This window comes from Pseudochaenichthys georgianus, chromosome 22 (genome assembly GCF_902827115.2).
Source record: "Pseudochaenichthys georgianus chromosome 22, fPseGeo1.2, whole genome shotgun sequence".
NCBI classification, from domain to species: Eukaryota; Metazoa; Chordata; class Actinopteri; order Perciformes; family Channichthyidae; genus Pseudochaenichthys; species Pseudochaenichthys georgianus.
Window position 1 is genome coordinate 187,529 of NC_047524.1, and position 19,017 is coordinate 206,545.

At 44.1% G+C, this 19,017-nt stretch overlaps 1 protein-coding gene across 1 annotated transcript in view; it reads right to left on the reverse strand.

The window, feature by feature from the left end:
• Window positions 1–19,017, reverse strand: part of sptbn5 (spectrin, beta, non-erythrocytic 5) — a 108,064-nt gene that overhangs the window by 82,938 nt on the left and 6,109 nt on the right. The window contains 12 exon segments of the mRNA XM_071201657.1: window positions 5–78; window positions 175–309; window positions 1,866–2,004; window positions 2,159–2,379; window positions 4,449–4,582; window positions 4,962–5,046; window positions 7,130–7,237; window positions 7,320–7,406; window positions 10,811–11,039; window positions 11,159–11,316; window positions 13,329–13,445; window positions 15,567–15,734. Of these exon segments, the coding sequence (XP_071057758.1) occupies window positions 5–78; window positions 175–309; window positions 1,866–2,004; window positions 2,159–2,379; window positions 4,449–4,582; window positions 4,962–5,046; window positions 7,130–7,237; window positions 7,320–7,406; window positions 10,811–11,039; window positions 11,159–11,316; window positions 13,329–13,445; window positions 15,567–15,734 (1,655 nt within the window).

A 19,017-nucleotide genomic window follows, 5' to 3' on the forward strand; every position in this document is an offset into this window, starting at 1 on the left:
GAGCGACACCAGAGAGCGATACTGAGCCTCGAGAGCTCTCACTCTGCTCTGGATCTGCTGACCGTCTCTCGCTTTCCCCTGAGAGAAGGAGAGAAGGAGAGAAGGAGAGAAGGAGAGAAGCGTTGGTGAGGACAAAGCGCACCCAATCAGAAGACACCTGGGGAGTTGCCCTACCTTCAGCGCCGCCCTGCCGATGGCCGTGATGGTTTCTCCGTGAGCTGAGAACTGGGCTTCCAGGAGGTCTTGCTTCTGGAGGAGGGACCCCACCTCCGCCAGCTGCTTGCCCCGCTCAGAGGAACTGGCCTGGGACTGGGAGGAGAGGGGGACGAGGGGGAGCGAAGGTGAAGTGGGTAAGGAGGAAGGAGACGAGCTTTGCGACGATAGATAGTTTGTTTTTCAATTTAATATTAAAACATCGATTTTAGGGCTTTCAGTCGATTTGTTTCTGTTCTAAATTTACCTTCGAGGAATATTATTCAAGTCTTCAGTACTCTCATCAACATGAGAGAGGAAAAATATTCTTCTCTCTCTCTGCCTCTCTCTCTGCCTCTCACTCTCTCTCTCTCTGCCTCTCTCCCTCTCTCTGCCTCTCTCTGCCTCTCTCTCTCTCTCTCTGCCTCTCTCCCTCCTCTCTCTCCCTCTCTCCTCTCTCTCTCTGTCTCTCTCTCTCTCTCTCCCTCTCTCTCTCTCTCTCCCTCTCTCTGCCTCTCGTTCTCTCTCTCCCTCCCCCTCTCTCTCTCTCTCCCTCCCTCTCTCTGCCTCTCGTTCTCTCTCTCCCTCCCCCCCTCTCTCTCTCTCTCTCTCTCTCTCTCTCTGCCTCCCTCTCTCTCTCTGCCTCTCTCTCTCTCTCTCTCTCCCCTTACTTTATTATGTTTTTAAACGGCCTCATCGAAGTTGTGCCGACAGAGGTCCGCCGTGTCCCCGCAGCGAGGCTTCCCCCCCATTGACAGTTCACTAGCACCCCCCCCCCCCTCTCCCACCATCCAACTAACAACGACGTCAAGCCTTTGGGCTCTGAAACTACGAGGACAAATACACATAAGTTAACCGCACGTTAAAATAATTAGTGGCGTTATTAACTTGACAGCCCTAGAATAAATACAATTAAATAATCCAAAGGAAATCTCCCACTAAATAAGAATAGGAAAGGAAATACAATAAGAAATAAGAAATTAACAAAACAATATATAAAGTAATAATAATAATAATAATAATAATAATAATAATAGGATTAATAAAGAATAATAGACCAACTAAAGGGGGATGTTACGAATTGAAATCTAACTTAAACAGAAAATTGCTTTATTGGTCAAAAATGTTTGCACATACAAAATAATTATTTTCATTTCTCTCAATGTTCTTACAATGTAATATATAAACAGCTAACTGACCGGAGTTTTAGGAACATAAAGATGTGATAATCAGTGTATATATATATATAAATACCGTACTTTTCGGACTTTTTCCGCCATTGTTGTTGTACCGCTAACGGCCACTAGGGAACCTCCTAAATCTATGGATTTTACAGGTAAAATTAACCACCTTTAACGCTATGGGCTCTAGGACCGGTCCGCGCCCGCCACCTCTAAGCGGCGGGCTCCAGCAGGAAAAGCTGGAGCCCGGAAAAGAGCGAGACAGGTAGCGCGAGACAGGTAGCGCGCCAAAGTAAAAGTGGAACCGAGAGACAGAACGAGAGCAAGACAGACAGACAATTTAGCTGCTGCCGCGTATATGCAGGTGCGCTTTATAGTCCGAAAAGTACGGTACATTAATTTATTTGACTTACATTTTGTGCATAGACTTCCAAAGATAAGACATTGCCTCTCCGCAGCCTCCGTGTTGATCAATAGAGTTAGTAAACTCACCTGTAGTTCTTTCAGGTCCTGGGACACGAGCTCGATGTCTCTGAGGATGCTGAGGCTTTCAACTACATTTCCCAGCAGCCCCCTCTGCTCTTGGAGCTGCTGCAGTAGATCCTTCCATCGGTGGCTAATGTTCTCCTCTCTTAGATACACAAATAAAAACACAACAATATGTTTTAATCAGTAAAACAAATAAAGGATGTCAATATATACATTAGTTTAATTGACATAACTTCTGTCACGCAGAGGCAATAGGGCGTATGATTAAAACAATGTAAATGCCGTCTCTCTCCCACCTCTCCATGACCTGCGCCTTGCTGTGGTAGTTCCCTCTCTCGATGGTCTTCGCCATGTCTCTCAGAGCAGCGAAGCGCGGCTCTCTGGCCAGAGCGTCGGTGGATAGCGCTTCCAGGCGGCGTCCGGCGGCCTGAGCTTCCTCCAGGGAAGAGAGACCGCGAATATCCTGTCTTCGGATCAGACGCAGCGTGTCCTCCAGATACCCCTCCCTCAACGCTGCCTGAGAAGCAAGTTTATTTATACAGCACATTTCAACACGAGGCAATTCAAAGTGCTTTATAAAGACAACACATTAGAAACATTAATAAGCAAAGATAATAAAACATGAATAACGGTTAGGGTGCCGTGTGAGATGTGAATAGTCTTCAGCCTGGAGTGAGAGTTGCAGCGGACCTGCAGGTCTCTGGGAGTTTGTTCCAGAGATTCGACCAAAGTCTCACTTTCCTCTACCCCTAGTCTCCTAAATCATAGTTCTTTAGACAGTTTCCTAACCTTTTTATATTCCTTTCATCCTTCTCTTTCAATCCTTTTGCATCCTTTGAGGATTAAAAGGTCCAGAGATTCATTCTTACATCGCATTCACGCCTAATAGTCAGTTCTCAGGTGCGCACCAGACGGTTTGCCCCCAGGAAGTGCCCCGGACTCTGAGGGAAATATTCGTTGTGGCCAAACGGCGGTACTGCACTTCCGTATCAGTCGCTGGGCGCGGAAACACTTTTTTAAACTAAATAAACGACCCAGTATGAACACTTGTATAGCCCTTATTAAAAACATTCGATCCTCAAGTTGTAAAATGTGCTAATAACGTTATTCTGACAGTTATTTTCCTCGGCATTATGAACGCGCATCCAACCCACGGGGCCGCGCCGCCCGGCACGTTCATGTGACGTGTTCAGCACCACATGAGTTCTACCTTTACCCATGGACGCACAATAAGAACGGATTTTATGATTATATGAATACTTTCGTGACGTTTCGCTCTCAAAAGTTGGGCCATTTTGTCTTCATGCGCTAATGAGCAACTCTCATAGGAATGAACGAGGCCCCGCCTCCCACGCTGTATCCAGTTCTTATTATACATCCATGGTTCACACGGCAAAACTCAAACGGACTATAAACTTTAAACACAAGTCATGTGCTCGGAAATGCTGTTCACCCATTGGTCAGACATTAAGGGGGTAAAAACGCAAATCCCGGCCATTTCTACCGGAGCCTCCGTGTTCAACTCTTCATTCTGCTTCACTCTTTAACTAAACAACCGCGGATGTCTTGAAAGACTCTTTCGCTAAAGATCTTGGAAGACATCCGCGTTCTTGTGACTCGTAAATACTACGCTTCGATTTGTTAGCGCTTTTACAGGTGCTCAAAGACGCTTTACAGATATAGTGAAGAGAAAAGAAAAGGAAGGAACAACAAATACATATATAGTTAAAGTTAAATAATTCAAAAACAGTCCGACATTGAAAGCCAGATTGAAGCGGTGAGTCGTTGTGAGTGTTTTGCAGGTCAGTGCCGTCTCTGCCTGGGGAGTGAGTTCCAGAGCGATGTTTTGGTGCGGACTGCGTTCACACTTTGTTTGTCTTCTTGCACGTTAGAAACGAGTTGGCGACTAAGTCTGCGATATAATGTTTATGTAGCAATTAAATGTCTCCAGTACCGATAAAAAGACCGATAACGTTGGAGCTTAGCGTAAAACACACGCGACGACGTCACCGACGAATCGACGACTGAATTAGTTGGCAACTAATTTGGTCATCGCTTTTAATCGATCAAGTCGATTAGTTGTTGCACCCCCAGCGACCTTAAACATTTGTTAGGTCAAAAAGACATGACATATTTATTTGCAATTGAAGCTGAAGTTCACATTCTTTCAGACTCCTTGCATATTAGTTATATTTATACAAACCAGTATTACAAAACGTATATTTTCCGGGGGCTTAAGAGAATGTTCAGCCAGTTTCCCCCTTACCTGCACGGCCAATAAAGATGAATTGAATCTATTCTAGTAAAAAAAACATCTATTTTCAGATAAAATAAGATAAGATGGACTTTTATTAATCCCCGTGGGGAAATTGTTTCTCTGCATTTGACCCATCCTCGTGTTAGGAGCAGTGGGCTGCCATTTTGAACGGCGCCCAGGGAGCAGTGTGGGGAACGGTGCCTTGCTCAGGGACACCTCGGTAGCACTTGGTCTTGCCGGGACTTGAACTGGTGACCTTCCAGTTGCCAAGCCAAGTCCCTATCGACTTCGCCACCACCGCCCTCTGTTCCGGCACAAGTGTTGTTTACCTTCCTCTCAAACTTCTGAGCGAGCTGCTCCAGGTTCTCCAGACGGAGCAGAGCCTCCTGCAGAGCTCGCTCTCGCTCGTGTTCAGCTCTCTCCAACACAGCCCAACTCTTCTCTATGTCACTCAGGGTTTTACCTACACACACACACACACACACACACACAACACAACACAACACAACACAACACACACACACCACACACACACACACACACACACACACACACACACACACACACACACACACACACACACACACCACACACACACACACACACACACACACACACACACACACACACACACACACACACACACACACACACACACACACACACACACACACACACACACACACACACACACACACAGCTATTACTATGGAAGGCCGCGGAAGTCGAGGCTGCACTTTACAAATTACAAAATAGTGGAATAAAAAGTGTCTGTACGTGAAGGAAGGTGTGTGTGTGTGTGTGTGTGTGTGTGTGTGTGTGTGTGTGTGTGTGTGTGTTACCCTCTGGAGGATTGTAAGCCCATTGGTTGTTGGCAGCCAGCTGAGTCTTCAGGCTGAACAGATGAGCTTCGATCGCCCCACGTTCCTAAAGACAGACAGAGACAATTAAAGGAGAATAATATATAGAAAATGAAACGCTTGGAGGGATACGAAACTAAATGTTTACTCAGGAAATGGATTGATTTTGAACGATGTGTGTCATCTCCACAGTTTCAATGGGCGAAAAATTACAGAAAGTAGTATTTTTGGAATAATAAAAGGAGTTGATAAACGAGAGATGTTTCCCGAAGGCTGAGAAATAACAGACTGAAGGCTCAGCAGGTGAAGGCGCCATGTTGTACTCTGATGCCATCGTCTCCCCTCAGAGAACATAAGACCAGCCGGCAGCCGCGCCCCCCTCCCAATTATTATTGCTTATTATTATTATTGTTGCTATAATGCTGGGGTATTATGATCCAGTGGAGAGTCCTTACCTGCTGGCCTAGTTCAATCAAAGTGGTTACTTTCTTTTGGCTGGGCTGTAGTTTTACACACCGTCTTATTTGACTTTCTCAGGACTTAAAGGTGGGGTAGGTAAGTTTCAGAAACCGGCTCGAGATACACTTTTTGTTATATTCCATGGAATGCTCTTAACATCCTGATAGCAATGAATATCTGAAGTGCTTTGACAACAAATCCATACAAAAATGTCATCTGTAGAAGCTGTAATACTGTAAAAAGTACAACGGCCTACCTGCCTGTCAGCCTTCCATCGGGGCACAAACTTATCTCGTGCCCTCATTGGTCATGTGCGCGTTCGTGTGTGTTGGGGGAGGGGCTCTGTGAGGAAGTGGCAGATTTTGTCCGGTTGTGTATTTTCAAATTCTAGCGATCTCGAGCCGGTTTCTCAAACTTACCTACCCCACCTTTAAAACAGTTTTTTGGGGGCAGACCCCCTCAAAGAAAAAAAAATATTTACACACGTAAGGTCGTCATCTTAACTCTTACGCTCATCGAGTCACCCGTGAGCAGAGCATCAAGTTGGCATGTCTATAACAGCTGAATGCGGCGATTACCATCTTGTTGAGCAAAACGCCTCACAGACTGATTCAGATCCAAAGCTTCAGTGCGTTTTGATTCAATGCTGAGTGCAGCCAAACTTCACAGTCTCTTCTCCGTCATTGCAGACCGCAACTACCTCATTCCTTCCGTCTACTTGGGTCCGAATGCGCCGTCCCGTAGAAATGAAATCACATTTCCTCGCTCGCGCCAGGGCCGGGGGAGGGGTTAAGGCTGAGGCCACACGAGGACGAAAACGGCTAAACGCATAGGATTAACGCAAACGCAATCGCAAACAAGCTTCCGTCCACACGCAATAGTTATCCGGATAGTGTCTGCCCACACGAGACCGCTCCGTTTAGCTCCAACCGCTGGAGAAGCTGCAGTACATGCAGGAGCCTGTAGGTGGCGCTGTAACTTCCTCCACAAAAGCAGCGAAGAAGCATGGTTGTCATGGTTGCCCTTCTGTTTATTCTCCGCGGTGGGGGCCGAGGGAACCGGGCAGAGTTTTTCACCAGTCAGCGTGTATTAAAGTTGAAATCTTCCGGACAAAATGATAAAAGTGCCAGTCAAAGGTCTTCTTTGTTGTTTATTGAGCTTTAAAACAAATGAATAACGACTCTATATAATATAGGGTTAGGGTTATTATATCCGCAGCAGGGGGGACCCGTTATCGTTTCCTCAGTCGTTTAGTGCCATATTCGGTCGTCCTCGTGTGGCCGAACGGTCTATATGACACTAAACAGTAACGCAAACGACCGTTTTCGTCCTCGTGTGGCCGCAGCCTCGCGTCTTGTGCTGCATTCACTTGCACTCGGACATTAGGGATTTTCTCTCATAAATGTCCGATGAGCCACGACTTATATTTCAAAACAAAGCCTTAGAGGTGGCGGGCGCGGACCGGTCCTAGAGCCCGTAGTGTTAAAGGTGGTTAATTTACCTGTAAAACCCATAGATTTAGGAGGTCCCCTAGTGGCCGTTAGCGGTACACAAAAAATGGGGAAAAGAGTCGAGGCTTATAGTCCGAAAAGTACGGTAGCTAGATTTCACTGTTTCTCGCCATTTCTTTCTCCCGCTGCGCCTCCCCTGAAGCTCTCAAACTCTCACACTTTGAAAACCGCTGGTCTCACCTGATATTTCGGGGGTTTCTCCACAGTCCTGTAGGTCTTGAACGCCATCATGAGTTTCTGCATCTCCCTCACAGAGTTTGGGAATCGGCGGTCATTCAGCTGCACCACCTTCAGACAGACAAGCATCCATCAACAAGTTAAGCACCTTTTATTTACGTAAAAACACAGGCACTGCTGAGTTTTGAGTCACCTTGGTTTTGATCCAGTGCAGCAGATCTGAGACCAGCCTCTCGTACTGGACCTTCATGTCGTCCAGCTCCATCAGCATGCCCACGATCTGAGGAGACAGAGAGGAAAACATTAAATACTTAGCACGCAAAATCATTTAGTATTAATATCAACCAAACATTTACTACAACATTTTGATATCTCTAAACCAGTGCTTGGTCCGTGAGCGCCCCCTAGTGGTCCGTGAGTATATTGGTAAAATGTCACATTTGAAATAAATAAATGTATTTAAGTTTTTCGCACTCTCGCGGGAATATCTCCGCAATGCAACGAGCTTAAGTTTCACTTTCGATTGCATGATATAGCCCAGATAAGCACCTTCGTCACACATGTTGCCACTTGTTTGTACAATCTTCAGGCGATTTGTAAAAAACAATGTGTTTTTGGATAGTTGTGGAGTTAGGTGGTCCGCGAGTGTTTTTTTATTGGTTAAGTGTCCTTGGTGTGAAAAAGTTTGAGAAACCCTGCTCTAAACGACAATATTATGACGTTATTTTGAAAGGCATACCTGTACATTTTCCTTATATTATTTTTACCATTTAATCCATTACAGCAATATTCAACTTGAGCTGCAATAGTTTATCACTTATAATATATAATATATTGTATAAAATGTCAAACTAATTGTGAAAGAATATCAACCAACAGCCCAAAACCATACAATATAGTATCCTAACTCTTAAGGCAATGAAGCCTGAACAAATGTATCACCTACAATTACTTGACCAATTAATATATATTTTAATTAAATAGTTGCTGATTAATTGTCTGTTAACTGATTAATTAAAAAACTACTTCGGCTCGATATTCAATGTTTCTAAAAAGGCATAAAAAGTTAGATGTGCTTAGTTTCCCCCGAGAATAAATAAACAAACAAAATGGTTTCTTGGTTCGTGTTCGAAAATGTGGCTTCTTTAAAATAATCTAAGAACGGAGAGCACCAATTATTTCAGTGTCAACAGCATAACGATATATAGCTGAATGTCATGAGCGTTGGTCCACCAGGGTGAGCGATAAAACACACCGGCATTTAGATGAACCCCTAAGGAACCTTGCAATTTATTTTATGGTGTTTACGTTGGGAACGCTGAGAACGACAGGACAGGATGACGATGTATAACTAACCTTGTGGCGGGACCTGGTGGAGGTTTCTCTCCTGCGCTGCTGCTTCACTAGCTGATAACTGAGACTCCCCATCATCGACATGCCGTGAGACCACACACCTGAAACACCGTCACCTGACCCACAGGGACACTACCGGACCTGGACCTGTGTTTCCACCAGGTACATAAACCACTAACGTTTCTTCCATAGCATCCCAACATCAGACGGTCAGCGACTTCTTGAGAGTCGGTATTGATAACATCGGCTATTGCATGTTATATATTCAGTAAAGTGGATCATTAGTGGAATAAAAGTCTGTGTTTGGCTCTCCAGTGAAATAAACATCTGGTTTGGTCTATGGCTGATAACTGTCCATCCCAGGCTCTCAAAGGACAAGGCGACGTGTTTAAAAGTCTCGTTGTGTCAGTCCAAAGGCACATTCACTTTCACATCATTTAAAATAGAGAAAAGCTGGTTTGTGGAGAACGGTAAATAATAGCGTTCTTTCCTCCATTGATGCACGAAAGCCCGATAAAACAAGGATGCAGATGGGATAGCTTCTCTACATATCTTTTGTTTTACAGTGTATATATCTTCATATCATGAAAGCCTGCAAAACGGGCTTTTGTAGTTCCACCAAAGGTAAGAAAGGAAGGAGTTTTCACACCAAAACATCAAACAAGAACATCGTTTGAGTCCAATCTTCTGAAATCCTGACAAAACAGTTTCTTTTTAAACGACACAATTACTGAAGAGCATCATCTGTTCTCCGTCACAAAGAAACGATCAGCTTCGCAGCTGCAACCAAGCCCTAAAAACAAAAGCAAAAGCTGACCAAGAAGCCAACAAAGACTGAGGACGACAACGACAAACTGAACCACTTAAAATGCCTTTTAGATCCACAGTCAATTCTCTCATCCTGTCTCTCTGAGCAGGTAGAGGTGTGTGTCTTCTCCTGTCTCTCTGAGCAGGTAGAGGTGTGTGTCTTCTCCTGTCTCTCTGAGCAGGTAGAGGTGTGTGTCTTCTCCTGTCTCTCTGAGCAGGTAGAGGTGTGTGTCTTCTCCTGTCTCTCTGAGCAGGTAGAGGTGTGTGTCTTCTCCTGTCTCTCTGAGCAGGTAGAGGTGTGTGTCTTCTCCTGTCTCTCTGAGCAGGTAGAGGTGTGTGTCTTCTCCTGTCTCTCTCAGCAGGTAGAGGTGTGTGTCTTCTCCTGTCTCTCTGAGCAGGTAGAGGTGTGTGTCTTCTCCTGTCTCTCTGAGCAGGTAGAGGTGTGTGTCTTCTCCTGTCTCTCTCAGCAGGTAGAGGTGTGTGTCTTCTCCTGTCTCTCTCAGCAGGTAGAGGTGTGTGTCTTCTCCTGTCTCTCTGAGCAGAATCCAAAGCCTTCCCAATGTGTGTTAGCTCAGTCTGCAGGTGACTTCCTGTCAGTCTGGATCTAATCCAGCAGTAATCCACTGATTGACAGACAGGAGGAGGGATTTGAGGGATTAAAGGAAGTCATAGTTCGAGTGTAAGCCAATAGAAAAGGACTACAGGCAGAAGACGTTCCTGCAGTTCCAAACAGTACGCAGACATATGCCATGTAGAGCTAAGACTATAAGATACGTTTGTGCAAAGACTGCCATCTGCAATTTACTGTTAGGAAAATAAGTCAGGTCTAAAAAGAACTGATGTATAAACTGTCCAACAGGAATGTAAACATGTAATCATTGGGCTAAAAACATGCAGAATCACCTTCAGTCTATTTCTGTTTTTGCACTGGACCCCTACTGTTGTAACTGTACATGTCCCCGCTGTGGTACAAAATAATAATTGCTGATTCCGATCAGACAGGAGGCCTGTGCTGCAGTTCCTACAGCAGCCTGCAGGGGGCAGGAGAGTCCACACTATGGACAGTGACAGGAATGCACTGGGCCAAACTATTTTCTCAGTGTGGGATAAAAAATGTGATCAGAATTCAAAAACCTGACCTTTAACTGAGTGTGTGTGTGTGTGTGTGTGTGTGTGTGTGTGTGTGTGTGTGTGTGTGTGTGTGTGTGTGTGTGTGTGTGTGTGTGTGTGTGTGTGTGTGTGTGTGTGTGTGTGTGTGTGTGTGTGTGTGTGTATCCTAGCATTACTATACTTGTGGGGACCTAAATCTGTTTACATAGTCACGTGTGGGGACTCGCCTCCCTTATGGGGACAAATGAAGTGATGTATACATGGTGTGTGTGTGTGTGTGTGTGTGTGTGTGTGTGTGTGTGTGTGTGTGTGTGTGTGTGTGTGTGTGTGTGTGTGTGTGTGTGTGTGTGTGTGTGTGTGTGTGTGTGTGTGTGTGTGTGTGTGTGTGTGTGTGTGTGTGTGTGTGTGTGAGACCTTAGCGAGCCTCTTCTGGATGGTCTGTCCCTGCTTCATCTTGGAGAAGTAGTGGTAGTACAGCGAGACGTAGGTCATGATGGACTTCTCGTCCGGATGGGGAACCACCATGTCCTCCACCTCCAGCAGCTGCATGATCCCAAACTGACGCTCCGCCAGACGGAAGGCGTGCTCCAGGTTTCGCAACGGGTCGTCAGCATGGAAGCGGCGATAGTCAAAAAGGTCCGGCCTGAGATGGAGAGAGCCGATTGTAAGGAGAATAGACACAAATGTGTGTGTGTGTGTGTGTGTGTGTGTGTGTGTGTGTGTGTGTGTGTGTGTGTGTGTGTGTGTGTGTGTGTGTGTTACCGGTGTGCGTGGATGAGGGCGTTGAAAGCGAGTCCGCTCCTCCAGCTGGACGAGAAGTCTTGAACGTTGACGCCATCGTAACCCGCCGTCTTCCTCTGACACCAGATCAGCAGAGCCTCCTTCGCCGAGCGCTTGGCCTTACTGCCTCCCCCATCCAGCTGGGGGTGAGGAGGGAGAGGAGGTGAGGAGGTGAGGAGGTGAGGAGGGAGAGGTGAGGAGGGAGAGGTGGAGAGGAGGGTGAGGAGGGAGAGGAGGTAAGGAGGGAGAGGAGGTAGGAGGAGAGGAGGTGAGGAGGGAGAGGAGGTGAGGAGGGAGAGGAGGTGAGGAGGGAGAGGAGGTGAAGAGGGAGAGGTGGGAGAGGAGGTGAGGAGGGAGAGGAGATGAGGAGGTAAGGAGGAGAGGAGGGAGAGGAGGTGAGGAGGGAGAGGAGGGAGGGAGGTGAGGAGGGAGAGGAGGTGAGGAGGGAGAGGAGGTGAGGAGGGGAGAGGTGGGAGAGGAGGTGAGGAGGGAGAGGAGGGTGAGGAGGTGAGGAGGAAGAGGAGGGTGAGGAGGGAGAGGAGGTGAGGAGGGAGAGGAGGGAGAGGAGGGAGAGGAGGTGAGGAGGTGAGGAGGGAGAGGAGGTGAGGAGGGAGAGGAGGGAGAGGAGGTGAGGAGGAAGAGGAGGTGAGGAGGGAGAGGAGGTGAGGAGGGAGAGGAGGGAGAGGAGGGAGAGGAGGTGAGGAGGAGAGGAGGGAGAGGAGGTGAGGAGGTGAGGAGGGAGAGGAGGGGAGAGGTGAGGAGGGAGAAAACAATGAAAGAGAAAAGAGGAGGAGGAGAAGGATATAAAGAAAAGGAGATGAAGACGAGAGCAGGCGGAGAGAGAGACGGATAAAAGAAGAACGAAGAAAAATATGGAAATAAGGAAAGGCAAGGTACGTTTATTTATATAACACATTTTCAGACACAGAGGCCATTCAAAGTGCTTTACCTCATCATCAACACTTAAGAAGACAACAGAAAGGAACACTATAAGTTAAAGGTCACCTATCAGGCTATTTCTAGGCAACAGCACAGCTCTCAGATATATAAAATATATAAAAACATGTCTATGAAGTGTTTTGGTCAAAATACCAAACAGATCATTCTAGCCACGCCTCATATCCCTCTGTTTCACTTCCTGTTTCTAAAGTGCTGATTCGGGGATAAAGCTTTAAAGAGGAGGGTCTGAGCTCATGCGGGACCCGGCAGCTACCGTCTAAACTAAATGCTGCCGTGATGAAACTCCATATCATGGATCATCAAGGCTCTGAAACAGTCTGGAGCTCAAAGGCTTTCTCTCTTGCCGGTTACACCACAAGGTGAGTTCCTTTCTACTTCCTGCTTCTTCACACACATGCTCTCCAGCACAGGTTAGCTCTGAGTGTTAGCATGCTAATGTAAACACCGACCATATTACGTCCAGAACAGTCGGGCATTGTTTCTGATAGCAACGTTTCTGATTGGCCCGTGGGTCCACATTTCAGATATTACGTCATATCGGACGCAAATCTGGATCAGCTCCGTTGTTCCCCGTTTTTAGAGATTTGGGTACGGAGGAAAAGAGAGAGGGTTTATTTCCTGACGCTGCGTGAGTTCCCCGACACACCGGGGACACACCGGGGACACATCGGGGACACACCGGGGACACATGTTGATGTAGAGAAGACATCAAAAAGTGACTTTTGCATGATAGCTCCCCTTTAACATAATGGAATAACAGATTTATAAAAATCATGAATAAAAGAGATAGTTTAAAAACAACATTGTAAATAACAAGTTAAAAGACTTAAAACAGGAATTTGAAAAGGGGAAAGGTCCCTCATTTAAAAACGTAAAACCCTGCACACTCTTAGTATCCTTCTGTGTCTCCTTCTGTGAACTCTTACCTGTCCTATTCAGCGTTTCAAACTTATTCCTGTTGCTGCTTTAACACCTGGATTTTGCAACAGGGATCAATAAAGGATGGCTTATCTTAAGAAAGGTAGAGGAAGTAAGACAAAGGAAGGAAGGAGGATGGAGATAGGGCTAAAGGAAAGGAGGAATACTAGAGGAGATAGAGGGGTAAAGGAGGACAGTCAGGAAGAAGGAAAGGGACTTCATAAACTAGATTGCAGCTTATTGCAGACTGAAGGTTGTGGGTTTGAATCCCTACCTCGTCCAGGTTGATGGGTCCGATCTGGAACCTGAGGATGATGATCCACAGCAGACCCAGGATCAGCGTTCGGTCCCCGTCTACCACATTCTCTGGACCAATCAGATCCACCCGAATCTGACAGGAAAGAAAGAGGGAGGGTACATACAACGTTTATTAAATTAAGTCCCCTTGTGACTTAAGTCTTTACTTTCCATCCTTTAATGTTTAATTTAATGTTCCTTTTTTTCCATGTTATTTTATTGTTGTTTTTATTACATCTCCATCACTAATTTATTGTCACCCATGTTCTGCCTTTTCCTGCACTGTAAAGCGTGTATTATTAAATAAACTAAATCTAATCTATTCTAAAAAGTCTTCAAAATGCTGCATGAGAACCACTTCCGATTAAAGCAAGGATTGTGAACATATATAAGTGAAAGTCAAATAAAAGACTTGTCCTGTAACCAAAAAGATAAAAATGGATAAAAATGGAAAGTAAACCGGACAGTTTGATAGGTTGTTGGACTAGACTCTTTGTTTAAGTAACTGTTAAGGCCCTGACACACCAAACTGACATCAAAGAACACGTCCCGACGGACCCGACTGTTGTGTCGCCTCACGTCTCCTGCGTCTCGGCCAAAATGTCGCACTGGAACACACCGACAAGACTTCAGCCGACGGCCAAGCAGCACGTACGCACTGCGCATGCGTGAGTGGCAATAACTCTCCTTACCAGCAGGCGGCGGTAGTGTGTGTTCGTCATTCAAAAGAGGCAACAACCGGAAGACAGAGAAGAAGAACAGACTGCGTGATATAAACAACAAATAGCGTGCGTCCCATTTTCACTCTCGTCCATCACAGACTGTTTCACGTAACGACTTATAATCGAAAACATGTTTAACATGTACTGGAAAATGAAAAATAATAGCCGTCTGTGTGTGCCTTCTTCATTTCCGTTTCGCTTCTCATGCACTGATTCGCTAAGCTGAACAGCCAATCAGAGTGATTTATTTTGCCGACAGCCGCGAAGGTGGAGCGGAAGGTGTCAGCACGGCCGAAAAGCCACGACGGGGCGGGACTAGGGTTGGGTACCCTAACATTTCGATTCCAACGGCATCATTTAGACATGTGAATTCCGGTTCCGCTTTTCGATGCCTGAGGAAATGTTTCTCGTCGCTCTCCGTAGCCTACTATGACTGCGGCGGGGCGGGAAATGTAGCGTTGTACCTACACTTCCTACAGCGTACCATGTTCGCCTAGGACGCCAGATCTGGGAGGCACTGCGCGTTACATGTATTTGTTATTGGCTATGGTAGGTTATTGGTTATGTTCACATACTTATTTGATTATTAAAATGTAAACCGATCTTTTTCATATGGGTGTTTAGAGTTGAGTTCAATCGAAAAGTAGAATCGGAATCGTGGAAATTCAAACAATACCCAACCCTAGGCGGGACACACCAATCTGAGTAGAGCGACAGGACGCTCATCGATGGCCAGACATCTATCGACGGCCGATATCGGCTCGGTGTGTCCGGGCCTTTAGAGCCAGTATAATTGTGACGTCTGTAGTCAACACAAAATAAAAGACTACAATTCCCACGGTGCCTCCTCTAAAGTGACAGAGAAGGGCAGCAACCTGCTTGAAAGACGCCATCGAGGAACAGTCTTTAACCGTCCAATTACCCTTTAAGTTATTAAGTTATGCCTTATCAAGAAAGAAAGAATACCTAAGTTGTTTGTTATTTGATTTGAGTTTTGTAAAGGCCTCTTTTCTTTGTTGAGTGTGTAAAAGTTTGTTGTTTTATTTTGAGCAAACTCATCGTGTGACATCTAAACCAGTGATTCTCAAATGGGGGTACGCGGCCCCCTATGGGTACGTTGGGGTACTGCAGGGCGTACGTGAGATAACAATTTTTTTTTAACGGTTAATTAAAAAAACACCATGCATGATTACAGAAATAATCTTAGTAAAATAAGTTAAATAGAAACCACCAAGGGGGTCCTCATATAAACATGTCAAATGTGTGTATTGTATTTTATAGTTTTTCATAATATATCATTGTGTTCATTGGTTTGTTAAACATATATTACTTCAATTGAAAAACTCAAAAGTTTGAGAAGCCCTGCTCCAAACCATCGGAGGCCGACTCTTCAACTGTGAGAAATATAAAGGAAAGAAAAACGAGTAAAAAATGTCTGTTTAATAAGTCTAGTGGCTTGAAAGAAAAACAAGGAAGGAAGCCACGACAGTAACCTTTGTTTTGAGGAAGCTGATGGCGTTGCTGTTGTTCTCCAGGCAGTGGACCCTCAGTTTTCGGTGGGTGGGTTTGGGCAGCTTCTCCTTTGAGATGAGCTCCAGCAGACGGATCAGGGCGACTCCGGTCTTCAGCTCCGTGTAAACGTCCGTCAGCTCCACCTTCTCCTGCAGGGCGGGAACACAGGTGCACATACAACTTTACAGTGAGAGCATATTCACTCGTACACAGTCACTATTCACATCTCCCACTGCGCTGTGACTTGTATTCATGCACCTGGGTTATTCATGTTTTATGCTCTTAAGGTCTTTCATTTTTGTAAATAAACTTGCCTTGCCTAAATCGAATGAACACACAGTCGGCTTTTCCTTCCCCGCTCTCAATCTCAAGACATTGGATATGAAATAAAACGTTTTACATATCTTGTAACTAGGGCATGATTTGGAAAAAATAACTAATTGTGACTATTAAGACTGATGTTGCAATTGTGATATCAGAGTACATTATTATTGAAAAATACATTCATGAGGGCAAGCCTTACTACACAACATTTTTATTTTTATTAATGAATTGACAGCAGAACGAGTCCTTCGATGTCCTATTCTGTTTTACATGTTCATAGTTATTCCTGCATTTTATTTTTATTGCGCTCTTTTACTTACTTCCTTATTTCTTTAGGTCTTAAGTTTATTGTACATTGCACTGTTGGCAGCTAATGTGCTTTATATGATAATAAAACCTTTAAATGACCGCTGATACTTTCCCTACATGAAGCCAGGTGCCCATTTCAACACTGAAACAGGTTCTGGCTTTCCTTCTGTTCATTTCCTATCAGCAGGAATCGTGTAGTTTTACATATTGGAACTTCAGTAAAGGATAAAACTACTTAAGCCTCTGCAAGAGTGTTTCTGGGATGTAAGGATATGTTGTACAGCTTTGTGACAGACAGGAAGTTCAAAGTTTAAAGGCTAATTTCCCTTAAATCGTCCTGAGAGTCGAGTGCTTTTTCCCCCTGAAGTGTACGTCTCAGGACTTCCTGGTTATCTGCAGGTCAGGTAACATCTTACAGATAAGAGTAGCTCATCGAGTGGACACATTCCTACCAATAAGAGGGTCCTAACTTTAGACTCAAGTGTTTATACAGGATTTATAGACCTGCTGCTACCGGTCATAGAATTCAAGGGAACATGAACATTTCCTATATGTTAATACATATAAATCAGTTTGTCTTCAGGATAAAAGACTATCTTTATTTTCATTCTCTGCTTGCTTACTTACTTACTTACTACTACTACTACTACTACTACTACAGGCAGGTAGGCCATCCAGTTACTTTAGCCGGGCCGGCTCAGATGATTGGTCGTGCTTTTTACAGTGCCACGGCTTCCACAGATGATATTTCTTTATATATTTATTGTCAAAGCATTTAATGTATTCATTGCTATCGGGATGTTAAGAGCATTCCATGGAATATAACAAAAAGTGTATCTCGAGCCGGTTTCTGAAACTTACCTACCCAACCTTTAATGTATTCATTGCTATCGGGATGTTAAGAGCATTACATGGAATATAACAAAGTGTTTCTGAAGTGAATTACCTACCCCACCTTTAACAGAACACGTTTTATTATGGAAACTGTCCTTATGATTATTGTGGATTTACTTGGTTGCAAAATTAAAATTTTAGAACACAAACTACTAAAATAAACCAAAACAAGTGTAAAAAGTACACAATTAAGCAAAAGGGCTATAAATGACAAAAATAAGTATACAAAAAAAGGCAAAGAAAAGACCATATGCAAATGTCATTTTAAAAGCATGTCCATTACTTGCTGTTACTTTGGAAAACTACAATTCCCTTATAATTTGCTTTAGTAAATGTACTTTGTTGACTTCCTTAATCGACTACAGACAATTTATTTAGATTTAATTGAAGATTCCTATGTTAAATATGTCATTATGAAAACTAAAACACTAATAAATGATGTTGGTGTTATGCTAGCTTACCTAGCCTCAGAGGCTGTAGCAAAGCTCAATGATGTTAGCTTATTGACACATTATAAGCTAACAGTTGGTTAAATTATTGTATTTAAAAGTACGTTTATTCTCTGTAAAACATTTACCACTCTGTGTAGACGTTAAGACATCAGCTAAATCATAAATATAACTTTTAAGAAATGTAACTTGGTCCTAGAAATCCGCTACAGTCTAAACTGTCATGTCATCATGCCATGATGCGCGCGACGGTTATGGATTGCTCCGTTGATTTAACACAACTATCACTCATTCCGACAGTAATACAGTTTATAAGAAGCGATCAAGAGACATATACACCCACCGGAGAAAATACAATCCTCTCGTCGACTTAACAGGCGGTACAAAGTAGATGTGAGGGGGGTTATGTTGACAGAAAACATGATTTACTCCGAGTGACAGACTTCAACAAACAAACGTTAATTCAAAAATGGCGCGAATCTTCTTCCTCACTGCCTAAGTGGAGTTCTGCTCAGCAGTTGAGTGCTCAGTGCTACCCCTAGTGGCCAGAATATATGTATTACAACAATATTGATCAGGAAGAAGAAGGGTTACTTACTTTACAAGAGGAAATTCCGTTTAGTAAAGTATAATTTAGTTAAAGAGAGAGAGTATAATAAAAATATGTATATACACAAAAGTGTTTTTTTTGCCTTTCCTAGTATGTTTCTCTTAGTATTTGCAGATTCTAAGTCAATATGTGTGTTCAATTAGAGAGTGACTCGTAATTTATTATAGCTTTAAAAATGTAAATGTTATTTGTTGAACTGTGAAGCCTTTTGTAAAAAAAGAAACATATATATACATGATGATTTAAATAAATTATCCCTTTGAGAATCCCTGTCTTAAACCTGATATTATTTCTTTATTATTATTATTATTGTTTATTTGTATATTATTTGTATATTGTATATAACAGGCACCAACCAAACTCTGAAGGGTTTTCAAAATGTTGTAGACATTATAGCATATGCTGTATACCTTCATGTTAGGGACATTACAGAGAGTGTTTTTAATTAAATTAGATTTAATAAAAAAAGAAAAATCCTAATACAGAACTAAACAAAAGGGTTTGTCCTGGTGACCTTTTTCTGAATTCCTCCCTACAGCCCCGAACCTCAGGATAATAAAACACTTCTGCATTTTTTCCCCGTGCTGCCATCCTGCAGAAATCCCTGAGGAATTCCGGGAATGAGGCTCCGCAGCAGCAGGCCTCAGTGTTCAAGCCAACAGCTGGCACCCAGTTATCAGAGAAAACACACAAAATCAAACCCCGAGCAGCGAGGAGCGACTGGAATCTGTCCGACCTGCCAGAGACGGAGCGTGAACACATCTATTTGTATTCCTCAGCGTCTGTGAGAGAGCATTAGCAGCTGCAGAGGAGGGTTCTGCGTTATCATGCCTGCTGCTGATGGAT